We start from the raw sequence: 16,838 nt of genomic DNA on the forward strand, positions 1-16,838 counted from the left end.
CAAGGCACACCATAATAAAAGAGAAGTTCAATACCGTTCAGGGTCTTTGGCATCCTGTCTGCATACACTGGACTGGCATAACTGAACTTGTGGTCACGGGGGTAGAGGTCAAATGGCAGTTTGTGGATGTCCTCCACGTCAGGCCACTGCAGTCCACTAGCAGGGGGGAACTTTGATTTGTCTTGCACGTCTAGAGAAATAGATTCAAGGTCATTAATGAAAAGATCAAGAGAGGGATGATTGGGTGAAGTATTTCAATAAAGTGTTTTATTCTCTGTGTCGATAAAAATAGAGCTGTATTTAGAAGCATGGAGAATGCCTTTTGTATGGCTGGGGAAATAAAGGAAAAGGAAGCTCACCCTCCTCCAGCTCTTCTTCATCATACACGTCCACCTCCAGAAGGCGAATCAGCATACGGAACAGAATTCGTAGAAACTGCAGATACGCACCCGTTTTTCCAACCTAAAACAGAGCCAAAATGGAGAATGAGAAACTGGATGCTCGGCAAAGAGGACAATTAGCATGAAACAGAGGTCATTGTAAATGGGCGTGGCTTAACAACAGGCTTTGTCTCTAATTGGTCAGGCAAGGTAAATAATAATTCTCCTATTTTGTAAATTTTTGCATATTTGAAAAGGTTCACAATTTGAACCCTTTCTTAATATGTTAATACTTAATGTTTAAAATACTTTGAAAATGCTTATATACTTTGTGGATTCTAATATAAATATCACTTTTGACCACTACAAAGAATAAGAATACTGTAGGATAATTTTGAATATTTTCTGTGTATTTTGTTTATTTGAACAATTTTTTAAAAAATATTTAATTTGTCATTTTCTTGTATATATTTTAAGTTTTTATTTTAACTATTTTTTAAACACTTAATCTTTTACGTTTCTAAAATGAAAAATAATTTTGTATATTTTAGCTATATTTTAATAGATTAATAGATTTTTATAGATAAATATTTAGCTTTTTAAAAATAAAATTAATTTTGTGTACTTTGTGTATTCTGTATATTTTAACTATTTGTAAAAATATTTAATTTGTAACTATTTTTGTGTTTAAATTGTGTATTCTGAATATTATAAATTTTTTAATGAAACTACTTTGTATATTTTCAGCAATTTAACTGTATTTTAACTGCTTTTTATTATTTAGCTTTTTTACTATGTTGGCACATTTTGTTTGCACATGTGTATTTCGTATATTTTAACACTTTTTTAATATTTAACCTTATATATCTTTATAAATTAGTAATATTTTGTGTATTCTACATGTATTTTTGATCACTTTATTGTTATTAAACACCATAGTACCAGTAATAGTGATGACTACCTTAACAAAATCCACCAATTAAACATTATCAAAATACATTTGATTCCCTTTTAACCCTTTTAAGCTATTTCTCACCTGTGGTGGCCCACTCAGCAGCAGTCTTCTGGGATGGGGCGCAGCCGGCACTTCGTAATCCGCGTGGTGCTGCCTGGCTGTGGTCCACTGGCGATAGTAGAGGGACTGCTCTGCTCCGCCGAGACCGTGAGGAACAGGCGGTCTGAGCGGACTGCTCCACGCCACATCACCGTGAGGCAGCAGAGATGCTGAACTGGGCTGACCCAGCGTCTCAGGGGCCAGCAGGGCGTACGCCGCCCGAGAGAGAACCGCCGTCCGGGGGAAGACTTGCGCCCTGTTACACTCACGCGGAGCCTGCGTGGACTGACTCGGTCTCTGAGCTGCTGGAGAGGAGGAGGACGAGGAAGAGGACGAGGAGGCAGAGGAGAACGAGGACGTGGCGGAAGTGGAGGCTGCCTGGGAGTCACACTCCTGTTTGAAGCGAATGGGAGAGGTGCAAGAGTCCATTACATTTCTGCTACCGGACGGGTCGCTGTGCGAGGTGGATTTGTCGAGTACACTCGAAGAACTGACGCCATTTTCTGTGGTAGAGCCTGAAGATTAGATAAGAGAAGATTTTATGAGTTATATGAGGACCACACAGGACAAGAATCAGGCTCAGCTTGTTTCCAGTGTCACTCACCAGAGGCCCTGGTTGCAGCACTGGCATTGCTGGGTGGTCTTTCCAGCTCCATATGGAGATCGTCATGTTCTGCCGTTTCTCCTGAGCTCCTCTCATCATCTCTCGGTCTCTCTTCTCTACTCGCTGCAGTTTTCGTCTCAGGTATTACTCTGCGTGTCACATACGAGCAGGCCAAACCCACTTCCTGTTCCAGTGCTGTGCGTGTCAGGTAGCTGGAGTCAATCAGCCGCAAGTCACAGTACTTCAGTGACCTGAACAAAATCACAAACAAACACGCTCAGTCTGCATGCGACCCTTCAGAAGTCAAAAATACTGCAGTTGTAATCTTATTTGATCTTTTGGATAGTGCAGGATCTTGAATAAAGCCAAACATGTATTGGAATAATGCTACTGGACCGTTAAATGAAATAACAGGGAAAGAGGTTCGAGAATATCCTGAAAGATTTTCTTTATATTTCAATCCAACATCAACATTTTAGAGATGTAGCTGTAACAACTGTAGTAACCACAAGGTGGTGCTCTTTTTAACAGAATAAAAAGGGAGCCAAAAGACTGGAATGCACTGTGCATCATTTCATTTATCCAGGTCATGGTGTAATGTCAGATAATATTTATATCTCTCTCATATTTGAACTAGATATCTGCCACCTGAATCAGGAGACTGCCAGGTTTTAAGGTTGCAATTTTCATGTATAACTTCAGGTTTGCTTTCAAGTAGAGCCATGTAATTAATGAAAAATCCATTATTATTATAAATTTGAAAATAAATAATATTTTTACAATAATTAAAATAATTTTTTGTTTCAAAAATGTAAATATTTTTTAGATAATTGTTATTTGTGTTCACTTTATTTAAGACCAATTAACCAAGTAAAGAAATAATTAAAAAAATAATAATTTTTTTAAAAAAAGGTAAAAAAAAATTTACCAGAAAGAAGTTTTAATGTTTTTGAACATCTTATGCTCACCAATGCTGCATTTATTTGATCAAAAATCCAATAAAAACAGTAACAGTGAAATATTATGACAATTTAAAATAACTGTTTTCTTTTTTAATATATATTAAAATGTAATTTATTTCTGTAATGCAAAGCTGAATTTTCAGCATCATTACTCCCGTCTTCAGTGTCACATGATAATTCAGAAATCATTCTAATATGCTGATTTGGTCCTCAAAAAATGTTTCTTACATTATTAACATTGAAAACAGTTGTGCTGCTTAATATTTTTGTTAAAACTGTGATTTTTTTTCAGGATTTATATGTATGCGTGTGTATAAAAATATAACATCACAGAGTTGGCATGTAATACCTTGGGAAGGTCTCTCCAAGAGGATCTTTTCCTGTGAGGATGACAATGCATGGAAGTCCTTCCAGATCTTCATATGTTTGCGGGACCCACTCTTCATTTTTACAGCCCCTCCAAGCCTGAAATGCATATATTACTTATTCCATATTACTTTTGGAGCTTCCTAGAGCAGATTTTGAAGGAGCACATCCTCAACAGGGGATCTGGTTCTTACCCGCAGACGGGCACTGAAGTGGACGGGCAGGCTGATCTCCGCAGCAGGGCTTCCCAGCAGCACTGCAAAGCGGTACTGTAGCCCCAGCTTGTCCCGGGCCTCTTCCAGCCGCTCCTGCGCCAGTCGCGCCAGCTGAAGTGAGGGCACACGCACCAGCAGCATGTGCCCGCACCCGTGCCTGCTGCGGCCCGGCACGCTCAGCAGATCCTCCACCATGGCGAGCGTCTGAGGGGTCACGTGATCCCGCAGTGAGGGGGACGCTGTGAGGGCCATCAGAGCCTCTGTGTACTGCTGTATCAACAGGTAGCTGCGGATCACCATACTGTGCAAATGCGGGTGCCTGAAAACAATGAGGAGGGATAAACTTGAACCTGGTTTTGAGATGAACTTAAAGCTACAATGACATGTTTACAATGTAACAAGCAGGTAAAAGGGAAGGTGATTCACTTTAAATTCCCATTTTGTTCTTGTATATTTATTTGACTTCGGCCATGTGAATATGAAAAACGGACTGACCTCTGCAGCAGGGTTTTGACCATCCGCTCAAAGGCGTCGTCACATCGAAGGATTGGACTTGCCACTCCCCACTGTAGGGACTTGCTGTAGTCCTTCAGCCCAAAGTAAACAAGATCCTTAGGAGAAGCCTCACCCTGCTGTTACATGCAAACAGAAAAGTGTATATTTTAGTTTACTGAGCACAATCACAAACATTGGTGTTCTCTGTTTAGTTAGCTCTTGCTTGAAGATGCTGTTAGTGCATCTATGAATAACAATGATCCTGGTTCATTTTAATGTGTTTGATCAATGGGAATTAATATCATTCCGCAATGTGTTAAAAATGTGATAGCTATGCGAGTTGCTTAACCGATTATGTGAATTTTGATAAAAGCGTTTTTTTAAGAGTGTTGTAATTGGCTTCTAAAAGTCCTGGGATGTAATCTGCACCACAGAGCACAGAATGTGCTGGAAAGGCATCAAGAGTGGAGAAATGTAAACGTTAATGGCCACTTTTTACTCCTTATGAAAATACCCAAAATTAAAAATTTAAATTAAAAATTCAACAAATATGATTGTAACCACATACAGAATTTAAGATTGGGGCATGAAATATAAAAGATTCAATATCAGTTATTGAGAAAAAAAACACTGATTGACCACTATTAATTTTAAAATAACTGTTTTCTATTGTAATATATTTTAGAATGTAATGTTATTCCTGTGACATGGTGTTATTTTGGTTTGATTTGCATTGAGAGATGATCTTATGGAAAGTACCCCATGCCAATCTCTAGGTATGGTGAAGGATGTGTGATTATGTGGGGCTTTTTTAATTCCAAAGGTCAAGGGAACTTTATCAGGATGCATAGTATCCTGGATCCATGAAACAACTGGCCTTTAAAAATAAAAATCTGCCTGCCTCTATGGGAATTTAACATAGGGGTGTCCTGACTTATGCAACCTGTATTTTAAGAAAGAACATATATTTATTTACGATACATTATTCATTCACAAAGAAAATTGGTGTCCTTAAAGGTTGGATTTTTCCTCATTTTTTAAACTAAGGCATTAAGATCAATTTCCAAAAGATGATTTTTTATTCCTCTTTTCAGTCAACTTTAGCATGGGTGTGTTCACTTATGCTAGGCACTGTACACTTAAGGCCCGTACACACCCGGACGAATATAGGCGCGCGTTATTCGCACGCGTTTTTCAACGCGTTTTTTGTGTTCACACCCAAGCGATTTTCGCTGACGATGAGCTGAGTGAACATGCAAATTCATTCCCTGACATTAGATGGCGCTTAATGTAAAACAGAAATACCCCAGAAATAACAGAAAATGTTGGAAAAAGTTACAAGCCTATGTACATGAAAGACAATTAAACTCACCATCAAGGCCCATTTGCTCTGTAATACCACTCCATAACAGTTCTCTTTTATCAATATTTTTGTAGTCGCTGACGCGTTTGTCATACAGTTCCATATGTTCCGACACCAACGAGACCAGCAGCTCTACATTTATCTTGGCTTGCATCATCCTTGTCTTCTGACAGGCCGTGTGTAGACGCCATAGATGTCTATGGTTGACGCTACTTGGCGTATATCATCTTCGCCGTTATGTATGTGTGCTCGGCAAGACCGTTTAGTGTTTGAGCGCCCCCAAGTTGTGTTTACTGTAACTTCAGAAGCTCCAGACACGTGAGCAAAAGCGCCAATCTCATTGCTCGGGTAGTTTTTGACGCGGCGCGTCAAACCAAAAAAACGAACCCGAGGCGTTTTTTTAAAAATGACGCTTTTACACGTGGCGTTTGTCGCGCCGGTGTGCACACTCACATTGGTGCCCTTTGTTTAATCACGAGGCGTTAAATGTCGGCGAATATCGTGCGCGAAATTCGTCCCGGTGTGAACAGGCCTTTACTGCTTACAACGCTCATCAAACATCTGAAATTTTATCTGTCCTCCATAAATTCCTTAACAGATCTTCTTGGAGTCAGTAAAACTCACCAGGTTCTCAGTATTGGGCCAGTGGACTTCATTCTGGGTACTGATGCGTGACTGACGGCTCTGCAGGGTGAACGGGAAGCAGCTGACCTGCAGCACCAGCAAGTTTATTGCATCCAGAACCTCTGGACAGTTCACCACGCGGTCGGCCAATCCCTGCAGCTCCCCGTGACAAACCGACCCTGACAGAGCGCTGGCGAAGAGAGAGAATAAAGACAAGAGGTCTTAAGATGTTGTCAGTGACGTTTCTGACAGATCTTATTACAAACCACGTAGTTGTGTTTCTCACCTGGTCAGGTCGACGTGCGAGTTGTCGTGAATAAGGACGAAGAGCGTATAAGGGTTCTGCTTGACCTTCCTCATGAAGGCCTCCATTTTTGTGTGGACCTCCGAGTCCAGACGCACCACATACTTGTCAGACTTCTGTAGGGCAAATGAAGCGTCCTCTATACCGAGATCTATCAGGACGCCTAGCAAAGACACAAGGACAACAACAATGTACAATATTACTGCAATGACTCTTTCATCACATTACCTTTCCTGGCAAGGTTTTTGAAAATGTTCTTATAATGTTTTTTTTTTAAAGTGCTCTTGACATTGAAAACAAGTTGAGTATTCACTGCCATCGGCGAGTTTTTCAAGCAATCCATGTTTTCACTGTTATTCGGTAAGGGGCGAGATATAAGCTAATGCGATTATCAAACATTCAACAACATATAAATCAAAAATGCCTAACGTTACCGACTGAAATGTCGACCCAGGAAGAGGTACATGACTGTGAAGCTTTGGGGGTGATGATGGACTCGACCTATTTGATTATGTTTTGATCATCGTTCTGAATCCGATCCAGACGAAGTCTTTGCCAAAAACTCGAAATTTTGCTTTTTTATTAAACTTACCCACATTCAAATGTTGATAAAAAAGAATGCATGAATCTTGTTTGAAAGCAGATTCTCTGTTCTTTCTGTTAACATATTTAATGTTCAGATATTCATAACACTAAAAATATTCTGGGGCCCCAAGAAATCTTTGTGAAAAAGATCAAAAATTCTGACCTTGACTGGCAAGTTTAAAAAAAAATGTTGGCGGGGAAAGAGCTCAAATCGGCAATATGGTCTATTCTGCTGTGACGTACCTGAAAGTCGTATTCGCTGGACTGTTTGGTGAACCAGGACGTGGGAGGGCGGCACCAGAATCAGGAAGTCTACCTTGCAGAAGCGGCCCAGATCTAAGCTCTGGCTCCCTGAGTCAGCGATAGCACACACCTGTGACAAAAGGCTGCGTGCAACGCTCAGCTGAGGAGGGTGTATCTGAAAGCCATCGCTCAGAAGATCTGTAACACACATCAAAAGTCAAGCAGCATTTCCAAGATTTCAGTGTCCAGATGAAAGCGCGAATGAGTCAAACATTCATTTGGTTCATTTTAAATCTGGGCGACCAAATGAATGGTCTGAGACATACGGAGAGAGCAAAAGCTCACCTGGCCCTGATTCTGGTACCATGGCGGCAGCCTCTTGGGAGTGGATGTATTCGGTGAGATGTCCCTGAAAGGGCTGAACCACACGGTCTTTGCGTTTACGCTGGTACCGAACCAGCTGTTTGTCCATGTTGTCGCCTGTAACAACACAATCAATTTGAAATTAATAAAGAAGACACATACACATCCTACCTTTCAACAGTTTGAGGTCAAAACTAACAAAACATTTTTTTTTCTATTTTTAAATAAATGCTGCTCTTTTGAACTTTCAATTAATCAAAGAATCCTGAATCAACGTATAGTGGTTTTCAAAAAAATTTCAAGTAGCACAACTAGTTGATAATAATAAAGAGATGATGGGGGTGGGGTGGGTGGGGGGGTTAGCACCAAATCAGCATTTTAGAATGATTTCACTGTAATGACTGTTCAAAATGCACATGAATAAATTACATTTTAAAATATTTCAAATAAAAAACTGTTATTTTAAATTGCAATAATATTCCACAATATTAATCTATTTTTTATCATATAAATGCAGCCTTGGTGGACATAAGAGAATTCTTTCAAAAACATGAATAAATCTTACCGAACTCAAACTTTTGAACGGCAGTGTACAGCTGATAAGAGTCCATTTCACTGTGCAATACCTGGACTAACATCAACAATCCAAAATTTGACTTACCTTTCAGTTTATACATTTTGAACAGTGTGGTCTAGAAACATATTTTTTTCCTTGATTCATTGGGTCGTGCTACGTTTGGTCAAAAACATGAAACCCAAGTTATGGTAAAATTATAGCCTTTCAAATACTTTCTAAAATCCCCAGAGAGGGCGCAATGACCACACAAATCTACTCCAGCTAAAAATATCTGACCACTTGCGTGCTTCACCCCGAAATTGCTGCTTGCATCTAGATTTTTTAATTAACTTCTAAATAGAGGACACTGATAAGTTGATGAAAACTGTGATTGATTCCACTAAATTTGTGGGCTGAGACTCACCTAATGAGGTGCTTTGGAAGTGTGAGGCAAGCACACTAACTTTCCCTGTGATGAGCTCGTAGCTGATCTCCTTCAGAAACTCATTCGTAGTGAGCATGCTCTCAGCCAAGGCCCGAGACTGATATTTACCTAAGAAAAACAACAGCACATGTTCACATTTAAGCCAACAACAACAACAACAACAACAACAAGAACAACAAAACTTACATCTTATGGAATGTGTTTTCATGCACAACCTGACATTGTGTAAACTCCTTAAAGGGACAGTTCACCCAAACATAAAAATGATGTCATGATTTACTCAAATATTCAAACCCATAGGACTTTCATTCATCTTCGGAACACAAATTAAGATATTTTTAATGAAATCTGAGAGATTTATTTGTTCCTTCATTGAAAGTCTATTCACCCAAAACTCTGATGCTTCACAAAGAGATCTCTCGGATTTCATTAAAAATATCTTAATTTTGTGTTTCGAAGGTGAACGGAACATGGGTTTGGACCGACATGAGGGTGAGTAAATGATGACAGAATTGTTATTTTTGGGTGAACTATCCCTTTAAATGGCATTTTTATATGGTGCAAAGTTCATAAATGGACAAAAATGAAACTATGAACTAAGAATGAAGTCTCTGAGAGAAGCAGAACTTACCCAACACGAGCACACAGAACTCATTTACTCCACTTTTGGTGGTGCAGATAATGAGCACATAGTTGGGCAGACACTGCTGCTGCTGCGGGGGCGTTTCACTCAGAGAGCGCAGCGACTCAGAGATGCCCTCCCCTAGGGAGCCGTGGGTGGCCAGCACCTGAACGCTGCCTCCTGACACACTGGCCTCCATTCGAGCTAACCAGGGCAGCTGGGAGGGTGACATGGGAGGGCCGGTCGGGCCGCACAGCATGGCCTTCAGCACAATCTGCTCAAACTCTTCTCGTAACGGGATCTGCTCCGTACCTGCATTAAAGACAGAAAAATAAATTATATTCATTATAAAGCAAGAACTCATTGCTCTTCTATAATACTTGATCTTGATGCATTTGAAATAAGGTATTTAACAAGCTGTGCACTCCTAGCTATGCATCATAAATATACAAAAGATAGACTGATCATTTCATGTTACCAATGCATTAAAGGGTCATGACATGTATTATATTTTTTTTATATATATTCCTTGAGGTTCACTTATAATGTTAATAAAGTTTTTTGCACACACACACAAAAAAAAAATAATAATATACAGGTCCTTCTCAAAAAATGAGCATATTGTGTTAAAGTACATTATTTTCCATAATGTAATGATAAAAATTAAACTTTCATATATTTTAGATTCATTGCACACCAACTGAAATATTTCAGGTCTTTTTTTGTTGTAATACTGATGATTTTGGCATACAGCTCATGAAAACCCCAAATTCCTATCTCAAAAAATTAGCATATTTCATCCGACGAATAAAAGCAGTGTTTTTAATACAAAAAAAGTCAACCTTCAAATAATTATGTTCAGTTATGCACTCAATACTTGGTCGGGAATCCTTTTGCAGAAATGACTGCTTCAATGCGGCGTGGTGTGGAGGCAATCAGCCTGTGGCACTGCTGAGGTGTTATGGAGGCCCAGGATGCTTCGATAGCGGCCTTAAGCTCATCCAGAGTGTTGGGTCTTGCGTCTCTCAACTTTCTCTTCACAATATCCCACAGATTCTCTATGGGGTTCAGGTCAGGAGAGTTGGCAGGCCAATTGAGCACAGTAATACCATGGTCAGTAAACCATTTACCAGTGGTTTTGGCACTGTGAGCAGGTGCCAGGTCGTGCTGAAAAATGAAATCAGATGGAAGCATGAAGTGCTCCAAAATCTCCTGATAGCTAGCTGCATTGACCCTGCCCTTGATAAAACACAGTGGACCAACACCAGCAGCTGACATGGCACCCCAGACCATCACTGACTGTGGGTACTTGACACTGGACTTCAGGCATTTTGGCATTTCCTTCTCCCCAGTCTTCCTCCAGACTCTGGCACCTTGAGGTCCCCCAAGGTCTGGAATCGGTCCTTCTCCACAATCTTCCTCAGGGTCCGGTCACCTCTTCTCGTTGTGCAGCGTTTTTTGCCACACTTTTTCCTTCCCACAGACTTCCCATTGAGGTGCCTTGATACAGCACTCTGGGAACAGCCTATTTGTTGAGAAATGTTTTTCTGTGTCTTACCCTCTCGCTTGAGGGTGTCAATGATGGCCTTCTGGACAGCAGTCAGGTCGGCAGTCTTACCCATGATTGCGGTTTTGAGTAATAAAACAGGCTGGGAGTTTTTAAAAGCCTCGGGAATCTTTTGCAGGTGTTTAGAGTTAATTAGTTGATTCAGATGATTAGGTTAATACCTCGAATAGAGAACCTTTTCATGATATGCTAATTTTTTGAGATAGGAATTTGGGTTTTCATGAGCTGTATGCCAAAATCATCAGTATTAAAACAATAAAAGACCAGAAATATTTCAGTTGGTGTGCAATGAATCTAAAATATATGAAAGTTTAATTTTTATCATTACATTATGGAAAATAATGAACTTTATCACAATATGCTAATTTTTTGAGAAGGACCTGTATATATATATATATATATATATATATATATATAAGCGGAAGAACTTTCATTCTGACCCTCTGAAATTATTAGTTTTTAAGTGACGGCTCCTTGTCAGTAAACAGACACGGTTATAATTGGCTAACGTTATTGCATAGGAAACAGTATCAATGCCCACTCGCTATGTGAATAAGTGTTTTGAAAACATTATCCATATAAAACCGTCATTTTACAGACAAAGCATTAAGAAATCATTGAACTTATGGTTTGTGATGCAGCTGCTGTCAGATCCAATACAGCTGACTTTTTTATCTGTCAACAAAAGTTTCTTTGCGAACTCTCCATTACGCTATGCCTCATTTAAAAAACAAAATGCTCCGAACAAACATAAATTCTACCGACACGATCCGGGATGGCATTAAAATAAACCATGCACTTGGTTCCGACGCACATGTTTCAGACGCTGGGATCCTTCTGAAGTCTGTACAGAGACGGAAAAACTAGCTGTTTAAACTGGACGCGTCAAAGTTCTTACACTCTCTTCAATTTGTCCTGTTGTCGACAGACTCAAGCGTGTGGAGTATGTCAGAAACTGAATGCACATCTGTATAATGTATCCAGTGTAGACAGCGTTAGTGCTTATAATGGGTTCTATTTGCTTTTGATGTGACAACGCTCCCATCCAGTTTAGGCAAATGAATGCCAGTGGGCGGGGCCTAAGGTGTGATGATGTATAACTAACTATTCATCAATGTCCTGTTCTAGAGGCAGTCAAATCCAAATGTATTTGCCCGTGTGATGTCACAGAACCCGCAATATCAAAAATGACAAAAAAGGCAAATTTGATTTCTTATGTCATGACCCCTTTAAAACTTTTTTTCAAAAATGATTATCTGTGTTCTGATAGGTATGTCAGTATTATTTACCAAGTCGAGCAAGATATTGAAGTGTGAGCAGTATCATGGTCTCTGTGGTGAGTAACTGGTTTGCTGACATGCCCAGACTGGCGAGGGTCTTCTCATTGAGCTCTCTGCCCTTATAGCAGCTCACCAGCAGAGGGCTCACCACCAGATCACCCACATTGCCAAAGAAGTACGGTAAAGTGCCTTGACCTGGAGAAGATATTCAAACAAACCATGTGGTCACACACACATCCAAACAGTTATTAGGGACAAAGAAGAACTCGATGGATCTGGTTATATTGTGTGCTGCTGTGATGAACCCATTTCTGTAAAACTGGCCTGGATGTGAAGATATCATGCATTATTATTTCTTATTTCAGATCATGCTAGATCAACAGAAATAAGAAATAGTAATCAAGAATCCCCATGCCCATTTAAGATGGGAAAAAAATGTATTAAGAATTATGCCTACTTAAGATATTTACTACTTTACAAAGTGTTTTTTATTAAAAAATATACTATACTACTTCTACTACTACTAATAATAATAAAGCATCAATCCTACTTATAATGTTGATTAATTACTATACAAAGCAGTATTATTAAAAATATATTATAAAAAATAAATAATAATAATATTAATAGACCATCATGCCTTCTTAAGATTAACTACTTTAAAAGAAAAAAGAAAATGAAGAAGAAATACTAAGAAATAACAATAAAGGATGATGCCTACTTAATAAGATATAGATTTCCTGCTTTATAAGATTTTCCTTTCAATAATTTCATTCTTTTAAAAATGATATTAGGACAGTTGCATCACTCTGACATTTTTACTTTATGCCCACTAAAAATATCAACATATTAATTCATAAATTAAAAACATTTTATAAGAATGTTTTGAAGACAGAGCACTAACCAATGAGAAGGACTGGCCGGACCCCGGAGGAGTTCAGAAGGTTGTCAGGAATGATGACAGTTTCTCCCGCTGTGATTGGTTGGGGTTGTATGACCACTGAAACTGATGGAGGCTGTTGATTGGACAGGGTCAGTAAAGAACCTGGAACGAAGGACCAAAACATTAAATGTATGTATTTGTTTTAATGGAACATATAGCATGTGCTGTCAAGCCATTGTGGAAACCAAATACTATTTTGGATGGATCTCTTAAGCCTCTCAAGCTTTGTTAACGGAGACACTCCAATCAATGCTGGACAAGGTAACTAAGCTACAGGATCTCCAAGCTCCACTCCTTCAGCTGTTTCAAGGCATAAACCCTTCAAGCTGCTGCTAAACAGTTCAGGGACTAATTAAGCGTGACCTTTCATCCCTAATTTTATGGAAACAATGAATAAATCAACCTTGTGGATGGAATATGTCATGTCCCTTGGTACTTGTTCAAATAAAAAGCGAAGTTAATCAAATTCAAGGCTGTTTCCTGCTCTGGGACACACATAAACAGATAGGATGAACTGACTGCAGACAACCAGCATAAAAAAAAATTAACAACAAATAAACAAGGATAAGTATGATTAGGTCGGACCCACCAGAGCTGCACGTCAGCGGTCGGATAGCAGGCACAGGGACAGCCGTGGCTGGGACGGGCACTAGAGAGGCGGGGTGCCAGCTACGGTGGCGCTTTTTGGGCGGACCTGATGCCATAGCAGAGGATACTGCAAAAAAGAGCAGATATAGAACCGAAAATGTTGGTTATCATCAAGATAATCATTTAACTTTATTTTTTGACCGAATGCAAATTACATAGCGTAAAAACATTTGAAGATGCCTTCTAAAAACATCTGATGAGTTAAAATAGACTATTGCTGTTGTATATCAGCCAGATGATTTGACCACTAATGACATGCATGAGGCAGCATTGTGATTGGCTGCTTTAATGCTTACCTGGACTGTCTCCAGGTTCTGTGGCCCTATAGCCATGATTAGGTATGGCGAGTGGGCTTGTATGAGGGGGGCTCAGTAGACTGGACCGCCCGTCCATACTCAGACCGTTAGTTAGACTGTTTACTCGGAGGGCAGTGGGAACTGAACAACACATACATGTTGGGAATTAAAGAAACAGTGGGAAGAAAATGTAAACACTCTACCATTCAAAATTTTATCCTCATCAAGACTGCATCTACTTGAACCAAAAATACAGTAAAAACAGCAATATTGTGAAATATTATTACAATTGAATTAACGGATTTATATCTGTTAAAAAATATATATAAAAAATATATGTTATATATACAGACACACAAATTGTACCTACTTAGGATATAGATTAAACATATTTAAAAGTGTTTTGTTAAAATCTTGAAAAACAATTCAGACTAAAATGCATTGAAGAATTTCCCAAGTGACCTGAGGGGTGTGATGTTTTACACATCATTGGCTAATGTCCACTTTTCTGGTGAAACACTATGCAAACTCCCCAACCTACACACAAGCATACAATCTCAATAGGGAGAGGAAAGCATTCTCGCTCATTTCTAAAGGAGAATGGGTCCTGGAGAGCACAGTTCATTGATTTCCTTTAACTGATGGCATATTGATAATGAACTGCTGGGCTACTTTTACATCTAATATACCTGACACATACACAAATAGAACACATATGTGTTAAACGTCAGTCACAGGGAATTTGAAGCATGGGGTGACATTAAAACCCTTAATACAGAATTCTGGTCTTATATTGATTATTTTTGAGTGTGTGTGTGTGTGTGTGTGTGTGTATGTGTTTGCAAATGCAGTCAATACAAATGACCTTCATTAATTCTGTCCTTTTGTAGAGAAAAACAAACAATGAAGCAGTATAAACATTTGAGCCACGAAGTTGACCATAATTAGGCGGCTGCTTAATGCTAAGGCTGAATGTACAGTATGGTTTGTTCTCTAATGAGAAATCGTTGCATAGTGATGTTTTCTTTAGCAAACGCCACCTATTAACAAGCACACTGAATTACCAAATTCTACTGACTAAATTACAAACCCCTCAAAATCATAGTAACAACTGCTTGCGTTGAACGATTCAAATAGTACTTGCATTTATGGCTTTTTAGCTTTGTATTATGAGCAATCAATGCTACTTTAAATTCCAAATGTGGACAAATATCTGGTACCGATCGGTAATGTCTTGGTTCCGTGAGTCGGCGTGTTCAGCGGTTTGAGGAAGCCCAGCTCTGGGGGTCCAAAAATCCCCGAGGATGAGCCAGATTGCAAGCGGGCTGGAGGCGAGTCTGTGGATCAAAGAACAACTTATTATGAATGCAGCTTTACTTGTTTACTGCAAATGGGAAATTAAGAAGATATTGCGCATAACTTAGATGAAAGACCAAAATTCGTTACATTTGGTTTCAATAATAAGCCCTTCTCCTATATTTTGTATTGTAAAAGACTGTTATCGTCACTAATGGACGCACTCTGTGGCCAGCTGCCCAGCCCTCTGAATGGTGTTGTGAGAAAGAATGAGACAATGACTTGCTTTCTTTCACCAAACACTGTTGGGTAAACACTGTGTGGCCTACAGCCAGATGTCACCAAATGCTGAGTAGCCCCCCCCCAGGTTTAACCCCCCACCCCCGTACGTACCCTCCCCCAAAACAGAACATGACCTCTGTGCATGCAGGACTAAGCAGAAACCAACAGAAGATGGACATCCTCCCTTGGACAGATGCAGCATGTGTTGTCTTACACTGGACCTCATATGAGAGTGTTTTCAATCCTTTTTTTAAATACTAGAAGACTGTGGCACACAATATTTGATGGTCCACACCTACACTCACCTGAGAGGGGGAAGGGAGATGGACTGTGGCCGTTTGTGTCTCCATTTTCTTTGCTGCTTAGTGAGGATGAAGAACTAGGCTTGGATGAAGAAGCACTGCCTGAGAATGGCCGTGTCTTACAATCTGTGAAATACAACATCTATTTTTAAATTCTCAGTTAATGTCGAGTGAACCATCCTTCTCTGTCGAATCAAAGAGGTTCAGTAACAACTTTATGTATTTTTTTCCTTGTTACAGGTCTGGTATAAGCTGCAGATCATTTCAGGCCCTATTTTCCCAATTCAAACAGTATATTTTTCTGTAATTTCTATGGAAGAAATCATTAATTATCAAAGTATCAATTTGAAATAAAATACGAATGCAAATAAGTTTGAATTGGCAATTAAATAGATATTTAAATTAATTTTGTAATAATTTTAATGAACTTTACTTTTTAACAGAGAGGTGCAGGTATGACGTCAGAACCCGGAAGTCAAATTCGTCGCTGGTTCCTTCGAGATTTTCCAATGGGGTTTTATAATAGGGGTTTTCGATTTATGTGATTTATGTGTAAAATAAGGTCATAACTTGACTTTATTTTGACGTTTTGTTCTACGATGTAAATTACACACACCCACAGTGAAAACGCAAATTTTTGAAACAGTTATGTTCATTTTTGAAAATGTACCTTTTTAAATAAGTATTTAGATAAGACAGCTTGGTGTGTGACTGTGTGCAGTGTACGTTGTAGAACAAAGCGTCAAAGTATCATCAAGTTATGTTTACCACAGGCTTTATTTTACTCGTAAATAGTAAAACCCCATAGGAAAATCTCAAAGAAATCAGTGGCGAATTAAACTTCTGGGTTTTGACAAACAACAATGTTTTTGTAATTAAGAAAGATTATAACAAATATAGAAAATTTGGAAATTATCCTTAAATACAACATCTTAGTATCTTCAGAAATAATCCATTATCGGTTTATTAATTTGGGAATTAAAAACACAAATGCAAAAAAATTTCTAATTGGCAATTAAACAAGACATTTAAATTAAACAACA

The 16,838-nt window shown here is 39.0% G+C and overlaps 1 protein-coding gene across 2 annotated transcripts in view; it reads right to left on the reverse strand.

The window, feature by feature from the left end:
• Window positions 1–16,838, reverse strand: part of greb1l (GREB1 like retinoic acid receptor coactivator) — a 63,999-nt gene that overhangs the window by 8,133 nt on the left and 39,028 nt on the right. For both annotated transcript variants that reach the window (XM_077216392.1, XM_077216471.1), the window contains exons 7-25: window positions 15,799–15,921; window positions 15,136–15,252; window positions 13,916–14,056; window positions 13,561–13,686; window positions 12,933–13,073; window positions 12,038–12,223; window positions 9,191–9,493; window positions 8,539–8,667; window positions 7,541–7,675; window positions 7,196–7,393; window positions 6,350–6,530; window positions 6,064–6,253; window positions 4,077–4,213; window positions 3,561–3,900; window positions 3,350–3,465; window positions 2,039–2,289; window positions 1,417–1,949; window positions 360–462; window positions 35–190 (exon numbers count right to left, since the gene is read on the reverse strand). In XM_077216392.1, the coding sequence (XP_077072507.1) occupies window positions 35–190; window positions 360–462; window positions 1,417–1,949; window positions 2,039–2,289; window positions 3,350–3,465; window positions 3,561–3,900; window positions 4,077–4,213; window positions 6,064–6,253; window positions 6,350–6,530; window positions 7,196–7,393; window positions 7,541–7,675; window positions 8,539–8,667; window positions 9,191–9,493; window positions 12,038–12,223; window positions 12,933–13,073; window positions 13,561–13,686; window positions 13,916–14,056; window positions 15,136–15,252; window positions 15,799–15,921 (3,606 nt within the window). The remainder of the gene's footprint in view (window positions 1–34; window positions 191–359; window positions 463–1,416; window positions 1,950–2,038; window positions 2,290–3,349; window positions 3,466–3,560; window positions 3,901–4,076; window positions 4,214–6,063; window positions 6,254–6,349; window positions 6,531–7,195; window positions 7,394–7,540; window positions 7,676–8,538; window positions 8,668–9,190; window positions 9,494–12,037; window positions 12,224–12,932; window positions 13,074–13,560; window positions 13,687–13,915; window positions 14,057–15,135; window positions 15,253–15,798; window positions 15,922–16,838) is intronic.

This window comes from Siphateles boraxobius, unplaced genomic scaffold (genome assembly GCF_051911475.1).
Source record: "Siphateles boraxobius isolate OS27281-9 unplaced genomic scaffold, OSU_SipBor_1 1, whole genome shotgun sequence".
NCBI lineage: Eukaryota > Metazoa > Chordata > Actinopteri > Cypriniformes > Leuciscidae > Siphateles > Siphateles boraxobius.